This window comes from Diceros bicornis, chromosome 37 (assembly GCF_020826845.1).
Source record: "Diceros bicornis minor isolate mBicDic1 chromosome 37, mDicBic1.mat.cur, whole genome shotgun sequence".
NCBI classification, from domain to species: domain Eukaryota; kingdom Metazoa; phylum Chordata; class Mammalia; order Perissodactyla; family Rhinocerotidae; genus Diceros; species Diceros bicornis.
Genome location: NC_080776.1, coordinates 28,379,428 through 28,405,825, shown reverse-complemented (window position 1 = coordinate 28,405,825; position 26,398 = coordinate 28,379,428). Strand labels below are relative to the sequence as shown.

The window sequence follows — 26,398 nt, the reverse complement described above, 5'->3', positions numbered from 1 at the left end:
TTTTTGTAAGGAAGATTAGCCCTGAGCTAACATCTGTCGCCAATCCTCCTCTTTTTGCTGAGGAAGACTGGCCCTGGGCTAACATCCGTGTCCATCTTCCTCCACTTTATATGGGCCGCCGCCACACCATGGCCTGACAAGTGGTGCATCGGTGCACGCTGGGGATCTTGGCCTGCAAACCCTGGGCCTCCAAAGCGGAGCGCGCGCACTTAACCGCTGCACCACCAGGCCGGCCCCGGTCAGAGTTTTCTAAATAGAGATCTTGCCTTAATGAGAATAAATGCTTATTAAGTGTCTTATTCAGTATCTTCCAGAGGCTGGTTGCTTTTTAAAGGGAGCAGCTTTCCTCCTGGTAGTGGAAGTACAGTGGGAACACACAACTACAGCTTTTGAGTCTGACCTCTTCTCTTTTTTTTTGTGAGGTGATCAGCCCTGTGGTAACATCTGCCAATCCTCCTCTTTTTTTTTTTTTGTTGAGGAAGACTGGCCCTGGGTTAACATCTGTGCCCATCTTCCACTTTATATGGGACGCCGCAGTAGCATGGCTTGCCAAGCAGTGCATCGGTGCGCACCCGGGATCCGAACCAGGGAACCCCGGGCCGCCGTTGTGGAGCGCGCGCACTTAACCACTTGTGCCACCAGGCTGGCCCCCTGACCTCTTCTTAGAGCCGGTCTTGCATTCTCAGCTCTGTGAGCCACAGCTGGGGCAGGGCTCCATGCTGAGTGCCTGGATGCTCTGCTGGCCGACACCTGGTCTGGCTTTGAAATAGGAGGACCAACCCTCCCCATTTTGGTACCCAGAGTCCTGCATCCCAGGCACATCAGGAGGCTTGGTCACCTGTGAGCTTCTAGGAACTATTTTCAGGGCTTCCTGAAGCCTTTCCTATTGTCTTGATGCCATCCTGTGCTATCTGCCCAAGCGTCTGTGTCCCTACAGGGCACTTACCACAGCCTGGGAGGAGGTCCTCACCTTCCTTCCTTCTCTGCCCTACAGACTGTAAGCTTCTTAAGGGTAAACAGTCGGTCTTTCATTTTTCTCTTCGAGTAATAAATTACAAGTAGAAGATGTTCCTTAAATCTTTACTAAACGTTTAAATGGGTGAAGTCAATACAGGTGTGGGTGTTTGCAAAAACACGTTTTGCTTTTATAGTTGATCGTTATGGGGGAGACGCTTAATTATTTCTAATTACTTTGTCATTTGTCCTGCAGGTTCCCCCTCAAGGACTCAAAACGTCTTATCCAGTGGTTAAAAGCTGTTCAGAGGGATAACTGGACCCCCACTAAGTATTCTTTCCTCTGTAGCGAACATTTCACCAAAGACAGCTTCTCCAAAAGGCTGGAGGATCAACACCGCCAGCTCAAGCCCACGGCTGTGCCCTCCATTTTCCACCTGACTGAGAAGAGGGGGGCTGGAGGCCATGGCCGCACCAGGAGAAAGGACACTAGAAAGGCCTCAGGGGGCCTGAGGGGACATTCGAGTGAAGCAGACAGGAAAGGAGCTGCATGTTCATCATCGTCCTCGAGTGAAAACCTGATGGCCAAGCCAGAGTCCCGCAAGTTGAAGCGAGCTGCTCTGCAGGGTGAACCCGCACCCAGGGCTGCCCAGGAAGCCGCCAGTCAGGAACGGGTGCAGCAGTCTCTGGAAGGAACTCCAGGAGACGGTGTGGTCACCCCAGCGTCAGGCAGCCAGGGAGATGCAAACACATCTGCTGTAGATGCTGGCGATGAGACCACCGCCTCCCCTGACGGGGGCCTGGTAGATAAGAGTGGCATTTCTGTGGATGACTTTACCCCCCTAGGATCTGGGGCATGCAAATTTATTGGCTCACTTCATTCTTACAGTTTCTCCTCCAAGCACACTCGAGAGAGGCCATCTGTCCCCCGAGAGCCTGTTGACCGAAAGAGGCTGAAGAGAGACGTGGAGCCCAGCTGCAGCAGGACCAGCTTGGGGCTGGACAAGGGCTTGGCCCAGAGCCCCCCAAGTTCATCACTCACAGTGACACCTCAGAAGCCCTCCCAGAGCCCCTCTGCCCCTCCAACAGATGTCACCCCCGAAGCCAGCCACAGAAGCTGTGCAGAGCGAGCACAGCGACGCCAGCCCCATGTCCATCAACGAGGTCATCCTGTCTGCATCTGGGGCCTGCAGACTCATCGACTCGCTGCACTCCTACTGCTTCTCCTCCCGGCAGAACAAGAGCCAGGTGTGCTGCCTGCGGGAGCAGGTAGAGAAGAAGAACGGCGAGCTGAAGACCCTGCGGCAGAGGGTCAGCCGCTCTGACAGCCAGGTGCGCAAGCTGCAGGAGAAGCTGGACGAGCTGAAGCGAGTGAGCTTCCCCTACCTGAGCAGCCTGCTGCCCCCCGGCCGAGGTCAGTACCTGAGCTTGTGGCTCCCACACTGCCTGCGCATTGTGAGGGGTTTCTTGCTACGTGGCCCTTGAGCGCTTCCATGTGACACGTGCCCCCTGCTGTCTTAGGAGAAGGGTCTCATAGTAGCCATACCTTGTAAACAGGGAGCCCAGGTTGGAGAGCTTACCCCACTTGCTCCAGGGCGCTCGGGAGGCGTCTGTAGCTGTGGGGGTTTAGCCAGTGGGAAAGGAGGCGTTGCACATCTGCTGGGAAAGCCAGAACTACTGAATGAACACTGCCTGGACAGTTTTCCACTTGAACAGGGGAAAGTCAGCTTCTATTGCATATATCACACAAACGTAAATTCCAAATGAGTTAGGACCTGAATGTAAAATAAAATAGACATAGTAAACTATTAGAAAAATTATAGGAGACTCTTAAAGTCATGGGGAGGTTCTTTCCATTCATGTGTTAATAGATATCCTTGAAGTTAAATTATTTTGAACATTAATAGTAATTTGTTTAAACTTTTTTTTTTTTGAGGAAGATTGGCCCTAAGCTAACATCTGTTGCCAATCTTTTTTTTTTTTTTTTTTTCCCTCCCCAAAGCCCCAGTACATAGTTGTTTATCCTGGTTGTAGGTCCTTCTAGTTCTTCTATGTGGGACGCTGCCTCATCATGGCTTGATGAGCCGTGAGTACGTCCATGCCCAGGATCCAAACCGGTGAGCCCCAGACCACCAAAGCAGAACGTGTGAACTTAACCACTGCGCCACGAGGCTGACCCCTAAAGTTTTAAACATCTGTTCAAGTAGAATACGTTGTCTTTTGTAAAAATTAAAACAGTACAGAAATATATAAGCTAAGAAGTGACAATTCCCATTTCTTACCCACCTCTTTGTTGCTAGTAAAATTTGGTGTGTGATCTCTTAGACTGTTTTCTCTGCTTTTATGTACATATCTTTGTACCTATACAAATAGGTTGGATATATTTTTTTATATGTTCATTGGCTACGTTTCTGCTTTTCCCCCTATTTTACTGTTTAGTCCTTATAAACATTAGTTTCTAGATATTCTTTACATATTGAGGATAGTATCTTTGCTTCTTATATACATGTACGTAAAAAACGTTTCCCTACCACATTGTTCATTTAATCTAAATCAACGTTTGCCTTCTGAGATGTAAGTAACACTTTGGGTAGGAAACGGCTCTATGTGACAGGCTGTTCAGGACCTCCTGGACCTCCCGGGCAACAACCATTAGGAGAACCCAGAACAAGAAACAAAACCCACGTGTTTCCAGATGCATCCTGGGGGAAGGACAGCTCCAGCTGAGGCCCACTGATGTCCTGGTCAGAGTTATCCGCTATGTTCTCCTATCACGTTAAAGCTGTTTCTGTAGTTTCTCGTACCTGATGGTACAGTTTGGTGCCTTTGTCTGTTCCTCTTGGTCAGACTGTGAAGGTTTCTCACTGTTACAGGTCTTTCCAGACAGCCAGCCCTTGACTCCATTGCTCAGGTCTACGTTGTTGTTCCTGCCTTGTGAATCCTCACTTCATTCTTCTGTCGTTGGCTTTATTGTGGTGGTGTTGTGGCTCGTGGAGGGAAGTGCTCAGCTTCTTTGTGTACAGTAGACATTCCCTGATACCTGCAGTGGAGGCTGTGTCCCTTCTTCTGTCCCTTTGTCCCCATGCGATGGATTCACCTCGTGCTGCTCTTGTTGTTCATTCCTAAAGAGTTGGTCCTTTCAGTCTGGATCCCCTCTTTAACGCGAGGTATTTAGAAGAGTGTGGACAGTTTTTCAAGTGGATAGGTTGGGGGAGGGGAGCCAATTTGTTTGTAATTATTTTTAAATTTTATTGCTTTGAGGACACTTACAGATACCTGCTTTTTGGAATCGTTTGAGATGTCATTGTGGCTTAGCACACAGTCCATTGTGGTGACTGTTTCATTGTGGTTTGAGGAGAATGCATCCTCTCCACTAGTTTCTTATGTTGTTGTCTCTCAGGCTGAGGCTGGATCTAGCTCATTTGTGTTTGTCAGCAGATCTGTTTCCTAACTTACTGTATTACTTGACCTGTGGATTTCTAAGAGAGGTAAGGTAGGTTTCCCTGTGATTCTGGAGGTGCCTGTGTCTTCTTGTTTGCCCAGTTTTGCTTTATGTTTTAAGACCATGTTGTTAGATGCATAAGTGTTCCTGACAGTTATCAACACACAAAACTCTTTTGTCCCATTTAAAGTTTTATTTCTTTATCTCCTTTTCAACCTTTTTATATCCCTTTATTTTTATTTATTTATTTATTTTTGTGTGTGTGAGGAAGATTAGCCCTGAGCTAACATCTGTGCCCATCTTCCTCAATTTTATGTGTGATGCCTGCCACAGCATGGCGATAAGCGGTGCGTAGGTCCGCGCCCGGGATCCGAACCTGCAAACCCCAAACCGCCAAAGCAGAGCGCGTGAACTTAACCACTATGCCACCGGGCCAGCCCCCTATATCCCTTTATTTTATAGCTATATTTTAACTTAATCTGAGCCTTCATCTTTTTATAGAGTAATTTAATCCATTTATAGTTGTGATTAGTGATAAGTTGGAATTTGGGCCTGCTATTTTATTTAATTTTTTATTTTTTAGGCTTTCTTGTTATTTTTCTATTCTTCTACTGGGTGTCTTTCAGCTTTTAGGAGCAACCATTTCTGCCTTTCTTTCTGTAAATGCTTATAGTTGATCAGTTCCTGTGTTGTACACTCCCAGCTCCTCACCTTCTACTCCCCAGCTTGAGACTGTCTGATGTTAGTTCTATATTCTTATTTTCCCCATCAAACAACCATGATTGGATGTAAGTACACATTTTATTGGTTATTTTGTTCACTACTATTTATTGTATCCAAATTTTCCCTCCTTTTTGGAAATATTTAATGCTTTTTTGGAACTCACACTGCAGTAAAATTTTGAGAGGTCTCGAGTTTGAGATACTCCTTAGGTACTGATGCCGGGGAGCAGGCACCCAACCTCTTAAAGCTGCGTCTGTGAGTGGGCAGAGTTAGGATGAGGTCAGAGATGTTTAAAACATGGAACTGAATGAGGTTTCCTGGGCACACTGCAGCTGTGGAAGGGACTGGGGTGCAGCCTAGGAGCAGGCAGTGTTTGCAGAGGTGCAGCTGAAGAGGGTCCAGGAAAGGGGACTGAAACGGTGGAGCATGGAGTCACAGGAGCCACGAGGGGAAAAGGGTATTGCAGAAAGGAGGGGTGCTCAGCTGGGTGGGATACAGCTCTGATCAGAATGGAGGAAAGATGGCTGGACTCGGCCACATGGGATCATGGGTGACCTCAGTCTCCTTGAGAGGGTGGGAATGAAGCTGGGTCTAGAGTGGCGGAAGGGGGCCATGGGAGGGAAGTAGGGATGAGGCACTTTACTTAAGAGGTTTAGCCATGAAGGGGAGTCAGGAAAATGGACAGTAGCCAAAAGGGAGCATGCGTCCAAGGGAGAGTTTGTGTGTAAGGCGGAGATGAGCTAGCAGGTGTCTGTGCTGCAGGTAGGACTGGATGGAGAGGAGGAGCCTGAGGGCCCGGGAGGAGCGTGCTGGGCCCTGAGGAGGTGCAGGGCTGAGCTCCACCGCCTGGGGAGTTGCAGAGAGCATGAGGACAGATGTGCTGGTGGAAAGGGCGCCCTGTGCCTCTGCTTCTGTGTTCCTGAAGCGTGAGGTGGGCAGTGGCTGGGAGTGGAGGGGCGATGCAGGAGGTGTTAGGTGAGCGGCAGGGGGAGGAGGGGGAGGGAGAGAGGGCGCCCTGGCTTGGTCTCCACGGCCCACCCGGAGGCCCCCACTGGGATCCCCAGTCACCAGCTGCTGTCTCTCTTTGATGTCTTCCTCAAAATGTCGGCTCTCTTGATGGTTCCCAGGGCTGTTATGAATTTGTTCATCAACAAAGGAATCTATGGGTCACTTTTTAGGAATTTTATGTCAAGAGAGCTCCTCACATGTTTATTCAGTCCATCATCTGTACCCAATCCCTTTGTTTTTGGACAGATTCCGTACAACAGAGCAGCCAGGCCAGTGGCCTACAGGTTCCAGGGTTCGGGAGGTTTGCCCTCCAGAAAGCCGGTGCTGATTGGCATTCTCACAGGACGTGGTGCTCTGTCCCTGAGCCCGCTCTACTTGTGGGTGTCATGACATTGTAAATCCTAGGGCAGTCCTGTCAGGGCCCATCGTTGGCATCTCTGTGACCAGTGAGGGTGAACATTTTTCTGTCACTTCCCTGACTGCTGTCGCCTGCCTTGCTCACTGAGCTCCGAACCTTCCTGGTGGAACCAGGACGTTTACCCTCTATCCAGTGTGATTGCACCTTCCCTCAGTGTGCCCCTTGAGGACTTGATTCAAAAATATCTTTCTTCTCCTCATTCCTTAATTCCTTGTACATATAATCTAGAATTAATCTGGAGTTTTAAAACCATTTTATTGTGGAAAATCTTGAACACATACAAATTAAACAGAAAAGTGTGATAGCCCCGCATGTCCCTATTACCCAGCTTCAACATTTATCAGTATTCTGATATTCCTGTTTCGTCCATATTTCTACCCACTCCCTACCTTCCATTGATTATTTTTTGATTAATAGATTTTTTTAAGGAAAGTTTTAGATGGACAGAGAAATTTAGCAGATAGTACAGAGCATTTCTCCCTCCTCCCTGCCCAGTTTCCCCTGTTGTTAACATCTTGCATGACGTGTCAGTGTGGTTCATTCCTTACAAGTGATGACCCGGTATTGATAAGTCCATAGTTTACATTAAGGTTCACTGTCACACTGTCTTGTACTTGGATTTTCACAAATGCGTAATCTCATGCATCCACCACGACAGTATCCTACAGAAGAGTTGGATTCTCTAAAAAGCCCTGTGCTCCGCCTCTTCATCCCTTTCCTCCCAAACCCTGGCAACCACTGATCTTTGTACTGTTTCTATAGTTTTGTGTTTTCTAGAATGTCATATAATTGGGATATATGGATACTGTGGAATAGGATATATAGCCTTTTCCGGCTGGCTTCTTTCGCTTAGCCATATATAAGGTTCCTCTATGTCTTTTTGTAGCCTGATAGCTCATTTCTTTTTTTCCCCTTTTTTATATTGAGTTAGAATACATGTAACAAAAAGTGTACCATCTTGGGGCCGGCCCCTCGGTATAGTGGTTAAGTGCGCGCGCTCCGCTGCTGGCGGCCCAGGTTCAGATCCCGGGTGCGCACCGATGCACTGCTTGTCAGACCATGCTGTGGTGGCGTCCCATATAAAGTAGAGGAAGATGGGCACAGATGTTAGCTCAGGGCCAGTCTTCCTCAGCAAAAAAAGAGGAGGATTGGCATGGATGTTAGCTCAGGGCTGATCTTCCTAAAAAAAAAAGTGTACCATCTTAACCATTTTAAGTGTACGCTTCAGTGGCATTAAATATATTTACACTGTCATCACCACCATTCATCCCCATAACTCTTGTAAATCTGAAACTCTATACCTATTAAACAATAACTCTCCCTTCTCCCCTCCCCCTAGCCCTCAACAGCCACCATTCTACTTTCTGTTGCTGTGATTTTGACTACTCTAGACACCTCATATAAGTGGAATCATACAGTATTTGTAGTCTTGTGACTGGCTTGTTTCACTTAGCATAATGTCCTCAACATGCATCCATGTTGTAGCATATTGCAGAATTTCCTTCCTTTTTAAGGCTGAATAATATTCCATTGTGTGTATATACTACATTTTGTTTATCCATTCATCCATCGATGGACACTTGGGTTGCTTCCACGTTTTAGCTATTGTGAATAATGCTGCTCTGAACATGGGTGTACAGATATCTCTTTGAGACCTCGTTTTTGCTTCTTTTGTGTTTATACCCGGAAGTGGAATTGCTAGGTCACATGGTAATTCTATGTTTAATTTTTTGAGGAACTTCCATACTGTTTTCCATAGCGGCTGCACCATTTTACATTCCTATCAACAGTGTACAAAAGGTACCAATTTCTTTGCATCCTCACTTGTTTTCTGGGTTTTTGATAGCAGCCATCCCAATGGGTATCTCATTGTAGTTTTGATTTTCATTTTCCCGATGATCAGTGATGTTGAGCCTCTTTTCATAGGCTTATTGGGCATTCTGTGGAGAAATGTCTATTGAAGTCCTTTGCCCATTTTTGAATTGAGTTGTTTGGTTTTTTGTTGTTGAGCTGTAGGAGTTCTATATATATTCTGAATATCAATCTCTTATCAGAAATATGATTTGCAAATATTTTCTCCCATTCTGTGGGTTGCCTTTTTACTCTGTGGATAGTGCCTTTTGATGTACAAATTTTTAAATTTTCATGAAGTCCAATTTGTCTATTTGTTTTTCTTTTGTTACCTATGCCTTTGGTGTCATATCCAAGAAATCATTGCCAGGTTCAGTGTCGTGAAGCTTTTGTCCTATGTTTTCTTCTAAGAGTTTTATTGTTTTAGCTCTTACAGTTAGATCTTTGACCCATTTTGAGTTAGTTTTTGTATATGGCGTTAGATGAGGGTCCAACTTCATTCTTTTGTATGTGGATATCCAGTTTTCCCAGCACTGCTTGTTGAAAAGATGGTCCTTTCCAGGTCGAATGGTCTTGGCACCCTTGTCAAAAATCATTCACTATATATATGAGGTTTTACTTCTGGGCTCTGTATTCTATTCCATTGATCTATCTGTCTGTCCTTCTGCCAGTACCAAATTGTTTTGATGACTATAGCTTTGTGGTAAGTTTCAAAGTCAAGTAAGAGTGCTTCAGTTTTGTTCTTTTTCAGGGTTGTTTGGCTATTCTGGGTGCCTTGAGATTCTATATGAATTTTAGATGGGTTTTTCTATCTCTGCAAAAAACATCTTTGGGATTTTGATAGGGATTGCATTGAATCTGTAGATTGCTTTGGATAGTATTGACACTTTAACAATATTAAGCCTTCCAAAATCCAGGAACATGGGATGTATTTGCATTTATTTATGTCGTCTTTAATTTCTTTGTGAAATCTTTTGTAGTTTTTACTGTATAAGTATTTCACTTTCTTGGTTAATTCCTAAGTATTTTATTCTTTTTGATGCTATTGTAAATGGAATTGTTTTTGTAATTTCCTTTTCAGATAGTTGATGGTTTGTGTGTAGAAATGCACCTGACTTTTGTGTGTTGACTTTGTATCAGCTACTTTGCTGAATTTGTTTGTTAGGTCTAACAGCTTTTGTGTGGAGTCTTTAGGGTTTTCTACTCATGAGATCATATCGTCTGCAAGGAAAGACCATTTTACTTCTTTCTTCCCAATTTGGATGCCTTTTATTTCTTTTTCTTGCCTAATTGCTCTAGCTAGAACTTCCACTACTGTGTTGAATAGAAGTGGTGAGAGTAGGCACCCTTGCTTTATTCCTGATCTTAGAGAAAAAGCTTGTGGTGTTTCATCATCGAGTATGATGTTTGCTGTGGGCTTTTCATATATGGCTTCTATGTTGAGGTAGTTTCCTTCTATTCCTATATTGTTGAGTGTTTTTATCATGAAAGGGTGTTGAATTTTGTCAGATGCTTTTTCTTCATCAATTGAGATGATCATGTGGTTTTTCCTCTTCATTTTGTCAATGAAGCATGTTACATTGATCGATTTTTTTTTTTTATATGTTTAACTATCCATGGATTCCAGGAATGAATCCCACTTGGTCGTGGTGTATAATCCTTTTAATATGCTGCTGAATTTGGTTTGCTGGTATTTTGTTGAGGATTTTTGCATCAATGTTTATAAGGGATTTTGGTGGGTAACCCTCTTTTCTTGTAGTGTCTTGGTCTGGCTTTGGTGTCAGCACAATGCTGGCTTCATAGAATGAATTAGGAGGTGTTTCATCCTCTTCAGTTTTTTTGGAAAGGTCTAAAAATGATTGGTATTAGTTCTTCTTTAAATGTTTGGTAGAATTCACCAGTAAAGCCATCAGGAGATTTTTGATTACTGATTCAGTCACCTTACTAGTTATAGGTCTATTCAGATTTCCTGTTTCTTTGTGATTTAGTCTTGGTAGGTTTTGTGTTTCTAGGAATTTGTCCATTTCATCTAGGTTTTTCAATTTTTGGATGTACAGTTGTTCATAGAACTCTTTTATAATCCCTTTTATTTTTGTGGAATCGGTGTTAATGTCCCCACTTTCATTTCTGTTTTTAGTAATGTGAGTCTTCTCTCTTTTTTTCTTAGTCCATCTAGCCAAAGGTTTGTCGATTTTGTTCATCTTTTTGAAGATATTTGGCCTATTCTTAATTGGGTTACTTATTTTCTTATTGTTGAGTTTTGAGAGTTCTTTGTGTATTTTGGATACAAGTCCTTTTTTTGTTTTAGTTCGTTATGTAATAATATTATCACAGTCTATTTTACAAGTTAAATGTATGAAAATGTAGGAAACAGAAATGGTAGGAAGAAACTAGACATGGGTCAGGAACATGAATTTTTCCAAAACCAGAGGCTGAAGGAAGATGTGTTGCCTGCAGGGTCCAAGGAGGCGGTAGGTAGCATGACAGGTACAGCTTTTTTTTTTTTTTTGCAAATATTTTCTCTCAGTCTTTCTCCCTGGCTTGTCTTTTTTTTTTTTTTTTTTTTGGTGAGGAAGATTGGCCCTGAGCTAACATCTTTGCCAGTCTTCCTCTATTTTGTATGTGGGAGGCCACCACAGCATGGCTTGAGGAACAGTGGGTAGGTCTATGCCTGGGATCTGAACCTGCAAATCCCGGGCCACTGAAGCAGAGTGCATGAACTTAACCGCTACACCACTGGGCCGGCCCCCCAGCTTGTCTTTTTATTCTCTTTCTTTTTTTATTTTATTCTCTTAACATTGCCTTTCGCAGAACAGAAATTTTAAATTTTTATAAAGTCCAGCTTATGGTCTGTCCCCCCACCCCAGATTAGCCCTGAGCTAACATCTGTTACCAATCTTCCTCATTTTTTGCTTGAGGAAGATTAGCCCTGAGCTAACATCTGTGCTAGCCTTCCTCTGTTTTGTATGTGGGTCGCCACCACAGCATGGCTGATGAGTGATGTAGGTCCACACCTAGGATCCGAACTCATGAACCTGGACTGCCAAAGCGGAACGCGCCGAACTTAACCACTGTGCCAGGGGGCTGGCCCCTATCATTTTTTTCTTACGTGAGTAGTGCTTTTGGTGTTGTATCTAAAAACTCATTGCCAAATCCAAGGTCACATAGATTTTCTTCTGTGTTTCTCTAAGGAGTTTTATACTTTTGCCTTTTACATTTAGGTCTATGATCCATTTTGAGTTAATTTTTGTGAAAGCTGTAAGGTCTGTGGTCTGTGTCTAGGTTACTTTTTTTTTTTTGTATGGTCATCCAGTTGTTCCAGCACCATTTGTTGAATAGACTATTCTTTCTCCATTTTATTGCCTTTGCTCCTTCATCAAAAGCCAGTTGCCAGGCCGGCCCGGTGGCTTAGCGGTTAAGTGCGCGCACTCTGCTACTGGCAGCCCAGGTTCGGATCCCGGGCGCGCACCAACGCACCGCTTCTCCAGCCATGCTGAGGCCGCATCCCACATACAGCAACTAGAAGGATGTGCAACTATGACATACAACTATCTACTGGGGCTTTGGGGAAGAAAAAAAGGAGGAGGATTGGCAATAGATGTTAGCTCAGAGCCGGTCTTCCTCAGCAAAAAGAGGAGGATTAGCATGGATGTTAGCTCAGGGCTGATCTCCCTCACAAAAAAAAAAAAAAGCCAGTTGCCTGTATTTGTGTGGGTCCATTTCTGGACTCTGTTGTGTTCTATTGGTCTATGTATCTATTCTTTCACCAATACCACGCTGTATTGATTATTGTAGCATTTTGGTAAGTCTTGAAGTAGGGTACTGTGAGTTCTCCAACTGTGTTCTTTTCCACGAATATTGTTGCCTCTTTTGCCTCTCCATATAAACTTTAGAATCAGTTTGTCGATATCCATAAAATGGTTTGCTGGGATTTTGATAGTCATTGTGTTGAATCTATAGATCAAGTTGAGAAGAACTGACATCTTAACAATATTGAGTCTTCCAATCCATGAACATGGAATATCTGTCCATTTATTTAGATCTTTTATTTCTTTCATCAGAATTTTATAGTTTTCCTCATAAAAATCTTATACACATTTTGTTTAAAATATTTATACCTAAATATTTATCTCTTTTTTTGGTGCAAGTATAAATGTTACTGTGTTTCTGATTTCAAATTCCAATTGTTTATTGCTAGTATATATGAAAACAATTGACTTTTGTATTTTAACTTGTATCCCGCAACCTTGCTATACAGTCATGTCACAACGCGGGGGATACATTCTGAAAAACGCATCGTGAGGTGATTTCGTCATTGTGTGAACATCATAGAGTGTACCTATACAAACCTAGATGATATAGCTTACTACACACCTAGGCTAAATGGTACTAATCTTGTGAGACCACCATCATATATGCAGTCTGTCATTGACCGAAATGTCATTATGTGATGCATGACTGTAATTGCTTATCAATTGCAGGAGGTTTTTTGTGGATTCTCTGGGATTTTTCTACACAGATGGTCATGTCATCTGTGAACAAAGACAGGTTTTTTTTGGTTTTTGGGGAGTTTTTTTGCTGAGGAAGAGCCCTAAGCTAACATCTGTTGCCAATCTTCCTCGTTTTTTTTTTTTCTTGAGAAAGATTAGCCCTGAGCTAACATCTGTGCCAGTCTTCCTCTGCTTTATATGTGGGTCACTGCCACAGCATGGCTAATAAGTGGTGTAGGTCCACGCCCAGGATCCGAACCCGCGAACCCAGGCCGCTGAAGTGGTGGGACAAGCCGAACTTAGTCACTACGCCGTGGCGCCGGCCCCTGAAGACAGTTTTATTTTTTCTGTCCTGATATGTATACCTTTTATTTCTTTTTCTTCTCTTATTGTATCTACTAGGACTTCCAGTACAATGTTGAATAGGTGTGGTGAGAGGGGCATCCTTGCCTTGTTCCTGATCTTGGTAAAGCTTTAAGCTTCTCACCATTAAGTATGATGTTAGCTATAGGGTTTTTGAAATAGATGTTCTTCTTCAAGTTGAGGAAGTTCCCCTTTATTCCTAGTTTATTGAGAGTTTTTATGAATGAGTATTGGATTTTGTCAAATGCTTTTTCTGCATCTGTTGATAGGATCATATGATTTTTCTTGTTGAGCCTGTTGATGTGGTGGATTACAATAGTTGATTTTAGAGTGCAGAACCAGCCTTGCATACCTGGAATAAACCCACTTGGTCATGGTCTGTCATTCTTTTTTTTACATTGTTAGATTCAACTTGCTAATACTTGTTAAGGATTTTTGCATCTGTGTTACATGAGAGATATTTGTAGTTCTCCTTTCTTGTATTGTCTTTGTCTGGCTTTGGTATTAGGGTAATGCTGGCCTCAGAGATTGAGTTAGGAAGTGTTCCCTCTGCTTCTACCTTCTGGAAGACACTGTAGAGAATAGGTATAATTTCTTCCTTAAATTTTTGGTAGAATTCACCAGTGAACTCATCTGGGCCTGGTGCTTTCAGTTTTGAAAAGTTATTAATGATTCAATTTCTTTAATAGATATAGGCCTATTCTATATCTTTTTCTCCTTGTGTGAATTTTGGTAGTATGTGTCTTTCAAGGAATTGGTCCCTTTTACCTAAGTTATCAAATTTTGGGGCATAGAGTTGTTCATTGTGTCCCTTTACTAACCTTTTATTTTAACCATGAGGTTAGTAGTGATGGCTCTCTTTTATTTATAATATTGGTAATTTGTGTCTTCTCTCTTTTTTTTTTCTCAGTTAACGGGGCTAGAGGTTTATCAATGTTATTGATCTTTTCAAAAAAACCAACCTTTAATTTTGTTGATTTTTTTTTTTTTTTTTTTTTTTTGAGGAGGATCAGCCCTGAGCTAACATCTGTCCTCAATCCTCCCTTTTTTTGCTGAGGAAGACTGGCTCTGGGCTAACATGCGTGCCCATCTTCCTCCACTTTATATGGGACGCCACCACAGCATGGCCTGACAAGCAGTGCATCAGTGCGCACCCAGGATCCAAACCCTGGGCCGCCGCAGCGGAGCGTGGGCACTTAACTGTTATGTCACCAGGCCAGCCACTTGTTGATTTTTTTATTGTTTTCCTGTTTTCAGTTTCATTAGTTTTTGCTCTAATTTTTTTTCTTCTGCTTCTTTTCAACTTAGTCTTCTTTTTCCACTTTCCTAAGGTGAAATCTTAGATTATTAATTTTAGATATTTCTTCTTTTCTAATATACGCATTCAGTGCTCTAAATTTCCCTGTGAACATTGCTTTTAGTGCATCCCACAAATTTTGATAAGTTGTATTTTCATTTCCATTTAGTTCAAATATTTTGTTCTTTTGAGGTTTCCTCCTTGACCCACTTGTTATTTAGAAGTGTCTTGTTTAATCTAAAAATATTTGGGAATTTTCCAAATATCTTGCTGTTACTGATTTCTAGTTTAATTCCATTGTGGTCTGAGAGCATACTTTGTATGATCTGTATTCTGTTAAATTTGTTAAGATATGTCTTATGGCTCAGAACGTGGTCTCTCTTGGTGAATGTTCCATGTGAGCTTGAGAAGAATGTGTATTCTGCTGTTGTTGGATGAAGTGGTTGTTAGTCAAGGTTCTCTAGAGAAATAGAACCAATAGGATGTATATATATATATGTGTATAGGAGGAGATTTATGATAGGAATTAGCTTCTGCGATTATGCATGGCAAGCTGGAGAACCAGGAAAGCTGGTGGAGTAATTCAGTCCCTGTCCAAAAGCCCAAGAATTGGCAGGAGGTCGGGGGAGGGAAGGGATGGTGTAAGTCCTGGTCTGAGTCTGAAGGCCAGAGGACCAGGACAGAAGATGGATGTCCCAGCTCAAACAGAGGGAGCAAATATGCCCTTCCTCTGCCTTTTCATTCTATTCAGGCCCTCAGTGCCCACCCACGTAGGGGAGGGCATCTGCTTTACTCAGTTCACCAGTCAAATGCTAATCTCTTCTGTAAACACCCTCACAGACACACCCAGAAATAATGTTTTACCAGCTGTCTATCTGGTCATCCTCAGCCCAGTCAATTCGACACATAAAATTAACCATCATGGTAGTCTACAGATATCAGTTATAAACAGTTGATTGTTGGTGCTGTTGAGTTCAGCTATGTCCTTACTGATTTTATGCCTGCTGGATCTGTCCCTTGCTAATAGAGTGATGGTGAAGGCTCCAGCTATGACCGTGGATTTGTCTCCCTCTCCTTGCAGTTCTATCAGTTTTTGTCTCACGTATTTTGATGCTCTGTTGTTAGGTACATAGATATTAAGGATTATTATGTCTTCTTGGAGAATTGACACCTTTTTTATTATGTAATGCCCCTCTTTATCTCTGATCATTTTTCTTGTCCTAATGTTTGCTTTGTCTGAAACTAATGTTGCTGTTCCAGTTTTCTTTTGATCTGTTAGCATGATGTATCTTTCTCTATCCCTTTACTTTTAATCTATGTCTTTATATTTAAAGTAGGTTTCTTATAGACAACATACAGTTGGTGCTTTTATCTACTGACACTCTTTGTCTTTTAATTGGTGTGCTTAGACCATGCACATTTAAAGTGATTATTGCACCAACTGGATTACCACCTATCATGTTTGTAAACTGCTTTCTCTTGCTTCTTTTGTTCCTCTCCTTTTCTGCCTTCTCTGGTTTTAATTGAGAATTTGATTTGATCTCATTTTCTCTCCTTTCTTAGCATATCATCTATACTTCTTTTTTACTGGTTGTCCTAGAATCTGCACTGTACATTTACAATTAATCTAAGTCCACTTTCAAATAATACTACTGCTTCACGGTCAGTGCAAGTACCGTATAACAGAGTATTCTCAGTTCCTCCCTCTTGTCCCTTATAAAATTGCTGTCATTCATTTCACTTACACACAAACTATAATCACACTGTTGCTATTATTTTTTTGTGTGTGAGGAAGATCAGCCCTGAGCTAACATCCATGCCAGTCCTCCTCTTTTTGCTGAGGAAGACTGGCCCTGGGCTAACATTTGTGCCCATTCTCCACTTCATATGGCATGCTGCCACAGCATGGCCCGACAAGTGGTGCATCAGTGCATGCTCGGGATCCGAACCTGGGCCGCCAGCAGCAGAGCGCAAGCACCCAACTGCTACGCCATGGGGCGGGCCCCATATTGTTGCTGTTATTAATTTGAACAGACATTTATCTATTAGACCAACTGAGAAAAAGAAAAGATTTTATTTTACCTTCATTTATTCCTTCTCCAATGCTCTTCTTTTCTTTATGTAGATTTGAGTTTCTGACCTGTATCATTTTCCTTCTCACTAAAGAACTTCTTTTAATATTTCTTGCAGGGCATATCTACTGGCAGTGAATTTCCTGTTTTTGTTTGAAAAAGTCTTTATTTCTTCTTTACTTCTGAAGGATCGTTTCACTGGATATAGAATTCTCTTTTCTTACCTGTGTGTCTTCTAATGAGAAGACCACTGTAATTCTTATCCTTTTTGCTCTATATGTAAGGTTTTTTTCCTCTAGCTTCTTTCAAGATTCCTTTCATCTTTGGTTGCTGCTGTTTGAATATGATGTGCAGAGATGCAGAGTTTTTGGTATTTATTGTGCTTGGTGCTCTCTAAACTTCCTGGATCTGTGGTTTGGTGCCTGTCATTAATTTTGAAAAATTCTCTGCTATTGTTACTTCACATATTTCTTCTTCTTTGTCTCTTTCTTCTCCTTCTGGTATTTCTGTTATGCATATGTACCACTTTTGTAATTGTCCAACAGTTCTCCAATATTCTGTTCTTTTTTTTTTCCATTTGCATTTCAGTTTGGGAAGTTTCTTTTGACAAATATCTTCAGATGTACTGATTCCTTCCTCAGCCTTGTCAGTCAAAGGCATTCTTCATTTCTGTTACAGTGTTTCTGATTTGTAGCATTTTCTTTTGATTCTTTCTTAGCATTTCCTCTCTCTTATGTTACTCATCTGTTCTTACATGTTGTCCACTTTTTCCTTTAGAGCTCTTAGCACATTAATCTTAGTGATTTTAAATGCCACATCTGACAATTCCAAAATCTCGGCCACGTCTGAGTCAGGTTCTAATGCTTGCTCTGCCTCTTCAGACTGTGTTCTTTCTTACCCTTTAGCATGCCTTGTAATTTTTTTAAAGGTGGACCTGATGTATCAGATAATAGAAACTGAGGTGCATAGGCCTTTAGGTTGAGGTGTCCTGTTAACCTGGCCAGGCTTTGAGCTGTCTAATCTCTACTGTAACTGTAGATGCCAGGGGCCTCACGTTCCTCTACTGTCCTTATTTTTTGTCTCCCCTGTCGTCTTGGGTTTCTCTAAGAACTTTTTCCATAGAATCTGCACCTTCGGGCTTTTTCTGCTGTAATCCGTGTTATTGTGCTGGAGCCCTGAGGAGTGGTGTGCAGGAGGAGAAGTGTTCTATAACCTTATGATTAAATTTCAGCCTTTTGTGACCGTGTTCCTGGGCTGTGACCTTCACAAGTGTTTCTTCCCTGTCTTTTCCCCGCTTTAGGTGAGACAGGAAGGCTCGAGGGGCTGGTGTGGGGTAAATGCCCTTCCCCCAGGTGAGAGAAAGCTCTGCTAATACCTTTTTCACTGCAGAGCAAGGCTGTGTTTTGGAGAATGCTCTCGGCTTATTTCAAAATGGTTCCCTTCCCCTCCCTCTGCCAGAGACATGAGGTGATATTTTCTTGTCTTCTCCTGTTGAGAACTTGGTGAGGTTCCTGGAAGCAAAACCCATGACAGTGTGGGGCACCCCTAGGACTGCAGCCCCCATGAGATTCTCACTTGCATGCTTGTCTACATTCAGCATTTTGTCCAAATTACCATTGCGGGTTCCTGCCAGTTCGTATCTCCAGTAGTTTCTGCTCCAGGTAAGCAGTTCTCAGCTGTGATTCTGTGTTAGCACGTCTCTCCAGATTTCAGGGGGACATCTATGACCTCACTTCTTTGATGGGTCCAAGAACAGTTACTGACTTTTAGTTCATTCAGTGTTTTTCTTGTTGTAAAAACAGGAGTTATGACTTCTGAGCTCTTTCCATGTCGAGTTGAAACTGGAAGCCCCTCCCTGTGATTTTAATTTAGTTATTGCTGATATGTGGGAGAGCTACCAGTGTTCATAACCAACCATCTTTTTTTTTATTTTTTTATTTTTTGTGAGGAAGGTCAGCCCTGAGCTAACATCCATGCTAATCCTCCTCTTTTTGCTGAGGAAGACCAGCTCTGAGCTAACATCTATTGCCAATCCTCCTCGTTTTTTTTTCCCCAAAGCCCCAGTAGATAGTTGTATGTCATAGTTGCACATCCTTCTGGTTGCTGTATGTGGGATGCGGCCTCAGCATGGCCGCAGAAGTGGTGCGTCGGTGCGTGCCCAGGATCCGAACCCGGGCCACCAGTAGCAGAGCGCGCACACTGAACTGCTAAGCCACGGGGCCGGCCCCATAACCAACCGTCTTATCAAGTTCACTTATTAGTTCTAACAGTTTCTCAGTTGAGACTTTTGGATTGACTAGGTAATCAGCCATAGCGTCTGCAAGTAATAATTATTTGGTCTCATTTTCTATCTTTTGGTATTTTATGGAAATATTTGCTCTATTTTCTGTCTGTCATTTCTTTTTTCTTTTTGTCATTCCATTTCATGGGTGATAAAGTGAGGGCCTTCCTGTCATTTTAAAATAACAGTTTCCCCTGGTGTGCCATGCCAGTGGGACACAAACAATCAGCAGTACCAAGATAGTGTCTTCTCCGCCTGGGACAGCCAGCGCTAGCCTGGCAGTGGGCGGGGTCAGCTCCCTTTACCCTGTTGTGCTGTGCAGTTAGTGTCGGAAACACTTTGTCGCTAACACAAAGCGATGTGAGGGTGGGAGGTACCAGGAAGGAGTCCGTTCCTAGGTCACAGTGAGTGTGTTTGCTAGTTTCCTGTCATTGGGGTCCTGGGCCCATCTGCTGACACATTTGCCAGAAGACAGAGCATGCTCTGAGCATCCACTTTCAAAGCCAAGATAAGTGGGCAGCCAGCCCTCTAGGAGACAGATTAGAAAGGGATATGTCAGGAGTTTCCAGAGTAACTGTTCCAGAAAGAAACAGCTTTTGCTATGTGCCTGGCTCCATGTGCTCTTCCCTGTTAAACAAGTTGGTTCCCTCTGTGATCAGCGGTGGAAGTCCCACTCCTTGCTCTGCACAAGACATTTAACCTCTCTGGCATGTCTGATCTTCATAAAATTCAGCTTGATCTCCAAAGTTCCTCCCAGCTCTAAGATTCCGTCATTTCTAGTTCTGTCTTTGTCTTCCACTTTTTTCTGAGGAATCATCTTTTATAGTGGAACTACAGTTCCCAGAATGCATGCTTCAAGTTTGGCATTCACTTCCTGCCGAGCTGTTAACAGCCAGGTGCAGACATTTCCCGTCAATTGGCAGAAAACAACCTTGAAGAACCTTGGTGGTGTCCGGAGTTTAGAAAACTTAGGGATGGGTAAGCCTGCTTTCACTGTGTTGGGCCAAAAAATGAAAATTTAAATTTCTTGGAGAAAATTTAAATTTTTGTTTTTGCCTTTTGGTTGAGATTTTAACCAAAGAAAAATGAAATCAGAAAAAAAAGCATAGAAAGCCTGTCTGATTTACTTGCAGAGGTTGAAAGTGGCAAATAAGCTAGATTCCTTAATTATACTTTTTGTTTGACTTTTAAATTCATTTTATTTTTATTTTTCTAATAAAGTATGTAAGTTACATAGAGTAAAATACACAAATCCTAATGATATAGTTTGATGAATTTTGACATATATATAGGCTCCCGTAACATGACGTTTGGATTTGAGAATTGTCTTGTTGGTCATTCTCCCCCGTGCAACGCTTCAATGAAAACAAGGAGAGAGGCAGTGGCTGAGGGGCTGGCCGCAGTTCCGCGGGCAGTAGTGCAGCCTGGAACTGTGGACGTGCAGCAGGGAGGGGCCCCACCGAGGAACCTGGGTCACCCCAGTGCTGGCCAGCATCTGCAGGTGCTGCAGCACGAGGGGCGGTGCGGCCGGCAGGAAGCAGGGGGTCCACTGCCCACCACTGACTGTTGACTGCCCACCCCGCTGTCTGTGTCCAGTCTGTACTTCATTACAACTAAGAGCAAATATCAGCAAGCCAGGAGGACTAAATCTGAGGTGTTTCTCAGAGCAATTACATATTCCATTGCAGAATCAGATATCTCACGGTATCGGACCTTCTTTGATGTAACAATGCGCTGGTCATTAAATCTCGGGCAACATGAAGAGTCTCATGATACTTATTTAACAGCACGCACCTTCATTTCCAGTCAAGTGTTACTTTTTCTACTCAAAATGTTTCTTCTGACTTTTAAAAGAAGAGTCACTTTAGAATTTTCTAGTCTTTTTTTAATATATTGCCAAATAAACACACTGCTTCCCCTTTCACTTTCCGTAGTGTGGTGCGATGGAGTATTTGTCTGGAGAATCCATCAACTGTGAGCTCTGTGGGCTCAGAAACAGCTGCCATCTGAGTGAGTTGTTCCGTTTCCAGAAGGACTTGCTGAACTTGGGCTTGTGGAGGCTCCACGTGACCGAGTGTGCACTTGCCGCCGTTGCAAAGTTGATTTACAAGTGCTTGTGTGATTGAATGGGTTTTAGTCAGAATTTGTTAGAGGCAGGAAATTAAGCCCTCAGCAGCTCTCCCTCCCCACCTGCTCTTCTGGAAACGCTCACTTTCCCACCCTCCTGTTCAGTGCTGATGACCATGCTGAGTCCACCTCTCTTTTGTGGTTCTAACCTGTCCTGGGGGTGGTGTCTACCCTTGGCTGGTGTGGCCTGCACGTTCACCCTGCTAAGGCCGGTCCCCTTTCAGGCTGCCAGCCTGGGACGCCAGCCGCTGGACTTCTCCCCCTGCCCTGCCCACCTACCTTCTGTCCTCATCCGCCTCCCTAACCCACATCATATCTTAAGCCTTGCTTTCCATGTTCTGGTTCTGGTGACTCTGTTCACCAGGCTTCCAACTTCCAGCTTCAGTCCCCTTGGCCACCTCCCTGGTCCCTGTCCCCAGGACTGGTCAGTTCCTCCATTCCACCTCGCCCAGCTGTGGTTTGCACACCCCAGCTCCTCCCCTCCAGTCCTCCTCTCCCTTGCCTGAGCCCCCCACAGCGCAGCGCCTCTTGGGCGAGCCTTTGCTCACACCTAGCCTGGTGCCATTGTCACAGAGCAAAGAAGGGACAGGCGTGACCTGTGCCAGCAGACTGGCGGCCAGCACTGCTGTCTCATCCCAAGACCCTGTATTAGCACCCCTGAGGAGTAAAAGGCACAGTCCAGCCTGCCTCAGGCCCGCCAGCCCAAATCTCCCAGGATGGGCCAGACTTTGCACTGGTCTGACTTTGTCAGCCGGGTGGTTGCAGGGCCTGAGCACAGGCCCCACTCCATCCTTGTCCTTGTCGTGCCCATTCGCCAAGCACAGCTGGGCTCTCTTCCCTTAGGAAGACCTCCTGGAGCACCTTCTCCATCTGTGTGCTTCTCCTCTCATATTTGTGACCCCTTGTATTATCATTTGATTGGAATTGCTTGTACAGACATCTTCTCTTGCCTACTAGCAAGCAAGGGCTACAGTGGAAACCCCCTGGATCCATCTTTGATTGCTCCGTGTCCACACCTTCTAGATGGAGAAGTTCCAGCAAGTCCCTGGGCCCCGGGGCTGACGGTGGGAGACTCAGTCCCGTCAAACTTACCTCAGACTTCCGTAAGCCCAGTTCTTATGCTGAATCCTCATGACCCGTCTTAACCCAGTTCTCACGCGCGTTTCACAGCAGATTCTGTTGCTTTGTTCTGCCTGCTCTTTGTGGGCTAGTGATTTCACATTGACCTCAGTGGGCCAGCCCCTCCTGTCTACGCAGGCGGCTTCCCTGCTGTGGCCAGCACGCACGCAGAACTCGCAGGTTCCATGTGTCCGGAACCAGCTCCCTGTGCAGCTCAAACAAAACAAAATCTGCTCGCTTAGAAACACAGCTGTGGGCAACTAAGATTTCTCTTGATGTTCGTGAGCCATTGGTTCAGGATTCAGGGGGAGGTACTGGGTGACCACCAGCCTTCTCACTCCTGGCTGGAAGAGGAAAGGAATAAAGAAGGAGCAAAGAGGGGACATGCAGGCCCTGACCTGGGGAAGGGCCAGGAGTGTGCCGGGCCATGCTAAAGCTGGGCCGGTGGGGCTTCAGCACAGGCCCCTTCAGCCCTCGCCGGGCCTCCCCATGCCCTGTGTTGTGAGACCAAGGCTGTGGCCAGCTGGTGGACAGGACAGCCAGGGACCAGGGTGTGTGACTCACGCCATAGCCTGTTGTTGTTATTTTAATTTGAACACATCTTTAGAAATTGGGATATTTTACCCCTAAATCAATATTTGTGGGTTTTCTTAAAATAACAAAAGATCTGCAACAGAGGACCCTGTCCCTGCGGGCAACAGTCAGCTGGCACGAACTGGAAGCCCTGAGGGGCTAGGCTGCTCCCTGATGTGCTGGCTCCGAGGCCAGCGTCACCTGGCCACTCCTGGCCCTGTGCTGTTATAGCGTGGTAAACGGGTCCAGGGAAAGGGCATTTCGGTCCCTGCTTTTTTTAGTGTTTGTTTTGTGGAATTTTCGCCTCTTAATGTTTTTATTGAGGTATAATTTATGAAAGTGAAACAGCTCTAGGTGTTCCTCTGGGTGAGTTTTGACGGGCAGACACCAGTGTCCCCACACGCCTCGTCGAACACTCCCAAGCTCTCCTGCACCTTCCGCCCCAGTCCCCACCCCAGCACCGTTCCTCTCGCCAGAGATCCGTTTACCTCTTCTAGCATTTCATACAAATGGAAGCATAAAATGTATGTGCATTTTTGTGTCTGCCTTCTCTTTCGTAGCATAGTATTTTCAAGGGACATCAGATAGTGTTTTAATTTCTAGTCTCGTTGCATTGTGATCAGACAGTGTGGTGGGAACTCTTTCTTTTTTTGGAACTTACAGGTTTTTTTTGACCATTTATAAGGTCAGTTTTCATGAGTTTTCTGGAGAAACTTGAAAAGAAAGAGTATTTCTCTGGTTTTAAGCTATAAAGTGCAACGTATATCAATCAGAACTACCTTATTCTATTATGTAGATATTCTGTTTCATTATTTGTATTTTATTCACTTGGACATAGACATGAATTGAGATTTCCTTTAGTTTCTATCAGCATCTGTGCATCCTCAATAATTTCTGCCTTGTAGAAGTTGCTGCTATGTTTGGCACATGAGTATTCATAACTGTGATATCTTCACTGTGACTTGAACCCTTCGCATCCTAAAGAGCCATTCTTCATCGAGTTTAATGCATTTTGGCTGGGACTTCATTTTACCTGATAGTAAGATTGTGATGCCTGCTTTCTCACTGCTTGCATTTGCCCAGCTTTCTGAAATGCCTTTCTGAATTAGTTTATTTTAGGTGCAGCTCTCCTTTATAAGAGTCAAGGATCTTGCTTTCTGATCCAATCTGAAAAGGCTTTTCTTTTTTGTATGTGAGGAAGATTAGCCCTGAGCTAACATCTGTTGCCAGTCTTCCTCTTTTTGCTGAGGAAGATTAGCCCTGAGCTAACATCTGTGCAAATCTTCCTCTATTTTGTATGTGGGACGCCTGCCACAGCATGGCTTGACGAGCGGTGTGTAGGTCTGCGCCTGAGATCTGAACCTGGCAACCCCAGGCCGCCAAAGCGGAGCGCATGAACTTAACCACTATGCCACCAGGCCAGCCCCAAAGGCCTTTTCTTTTGATATGTGAGTTCAGGTGTGTTTGGTCTTAGTTCTGTCTTACTATTTTATAGTGTGCCTGCTGTGTTTTGTTTTTAAAGGAAATTCTTCCCCTGCATGGTCTATGCTTTGGTTTGTCGGCCTCTGGGACATCAACTCTCAGTGATGGACCGGCGGGCCTGCTCTGCTCCCCCCCGGCCCTTGTCGTGGTGTCTGTGCCTTCTGTCCCACCTACACGGTCAGGGCATCCACCACCTGTGACTGGTGCCCATGTTTGTTTTTCTGTGGAATGTGTTCAGTTCTCACTGTGATTCCTTTTGCCATCATTTCCCCATCGTCTCGTGGTGAATTCTGTCTTCTAGTAACATCCTCAGGGGGAATTCATGGGAACAATGTTCCCTGAGTGTTGAAAACTGTCCATTCCAGCGTTGTCCAACAGAAATATAACCTGAGCTCATATGTAAGTTAAAATTTTCTAAAAGCCACATTAGAAGGGTAAAGAGAAACGGGTGAAAATTTCAATATATATTTTATTTAATCCAGTGTTATCTAAAACATTATCTTTTCAACCACCAATACTTAAAAGTTACTGAGGTATTTGAAGTTCTCTTTTTTTTGCACTGAGTTTTTGAAATCCAGTGTGTGTCTTACACTTAAAACACGTCTCAGTGGAGCAGCCACGTTTCACATGCTCACACGTGGCTGCTAGCTGCCACGTCAGACAGCACGGGTCTATAGCCTGTATGTTATAAAAACTTGTGGTGGTGATAAAGTCCTGGGCGCTCACTTTCTTTCCCTGCACTTCTTATAAGTGTGGCACTAGTATCTTCTACCGCTGAACGTTGCTGTGGAGAAACCACTGCTCTGCCTCTGTCTCTGTGGACTTGCCTATTCTGACATTTCATATAAACGGAAGCGTACAATATGTGACATTTAATGGCTTCTTTCCCTTGGCGTAACGTGTTCAAGGTTCATCCACGTTGTAGCGTGTATCGCTGCTTCATTCCTTTTTATGACTAAATCACATTCCGTCATCTGGCTGTGCCATATTTTGTTTCCCTGTTCATCAGTTGGAGGACATTTGGGTTGTCTGCTGTGAGTAATCCTGCCGTGAACACTCACATACAGTTTGTGGCGTGGACAGTTTTCTTCTCTGTTGGGTGGGTCCCTGGGGTGGGATTGCTGCCAGCTCAGTGCTCCGTGCTCACCCTGTGAGGAGAGGACGCACGTTGCACCTTCCCACCCGCGGTGTATGAGGGTCTCTACTCCTTTTTAACTGTTTTCATGTGTTTATTTTTCTTTTATCTTCTTCTCTTTAACTCATTTCCGCCCTCTGTGAACCACGTTGTATTTCCCAGTGTCTCTCTCCCTGTGCTGCTTCCAAGTTCAGCTTCCTCTTGGTGGTGGTTTGATTGATGTTTTTTCTTCTGGTTCTTTCCCGACTTCTGCCAGCTCAGGTTTCACCTTGTTTTCTTGCCACTTCTTTCCCTAGTCCTTGCACTTCTCGTCAGTAGTCTTTCTTCACGGAGGTGATTGCTTCACTGGGTTTTTAAGGAGTATGGTGAAACATTCAGTCAGTTTCATCTGGGTCCTGACAATATTGTGCTGTCTTTCCCACACTTTGTGTTCTACCACATTTCATCCATTTTAAGACACAGTTTTCTACATCTCTGAACTCTGGCAGTTCCTGCAGTCAACCTGATAAAACAGCAGAGCGTCCCTTTGGTTGGCAGCATCCTTTTCTTTCTGAGTGTCACTGACGTCATGGTGTGTCCTGCAGTCAGGGCCTTTTCCATGGTACCATGAGGTTCCCTCGCACCGGCCTAAGCCTGCCATCTTCCTGCTCCTTGTGAGTGCAGTGGGTGTCCTGGGTCCGCTCTTTGCAGGGGCTGCCTGTAGCAGAAGGGGGGCCAGAGGAGCCTCCCAGGGCTCCCTCTTCTCTGCTGCCTTGTGGGCAGGCTTCTCCCACAAACAGGGCCATGGCGAGTGGCTCCAAGGCCCTACCGCCTCCCTCCTCTGAGCCTGGCTCCCTGTGCGTTTCCTCGGACTGCTCGCCGGCTCCCCTTCACATGGGTACGTGCCCACTCCCTGCCCGCTTCTGTCCTTCAGTGAGGCTCTGACTATCCCAGCCGCTTTCACAGCCCTCGTGCATAATTTTGATGGCTGTGTGGGTTGTATCTGTGACCTATTTTCCCTGAAAATCAAGTTCAGGGAAAAGTTTTTTTTATTTGTTGTTTTTTTTATTTTCTGGAGAGGTGA

The 26,398-nt window shown here is 44.3% G+C and overlaps 1 protein-coding gene across 1 annotated transcript in view; it reads left to right on the top strand.

Annotated features, from left to right (window-relative positions):
* The window catches only part of THAP4 (THAP domain containing 4), a 42,979-nt gene that overhangs the window by 701 nt on the left and 15,880 nt on the right, over positions 1–26,398 (top strand). Inside the window, 2 exon segments of the mRNA XM_058533383.1 lie at positions 1,211–2,051; positions 2,053–2,368. Of these exon segments, the coding sequence (XP_058389366.1) occupies positions 1,536–2,051; positions 2,053–2,368 (832 nt within the window). The 5' untranslated portion in view covers positions 1,211–1,535.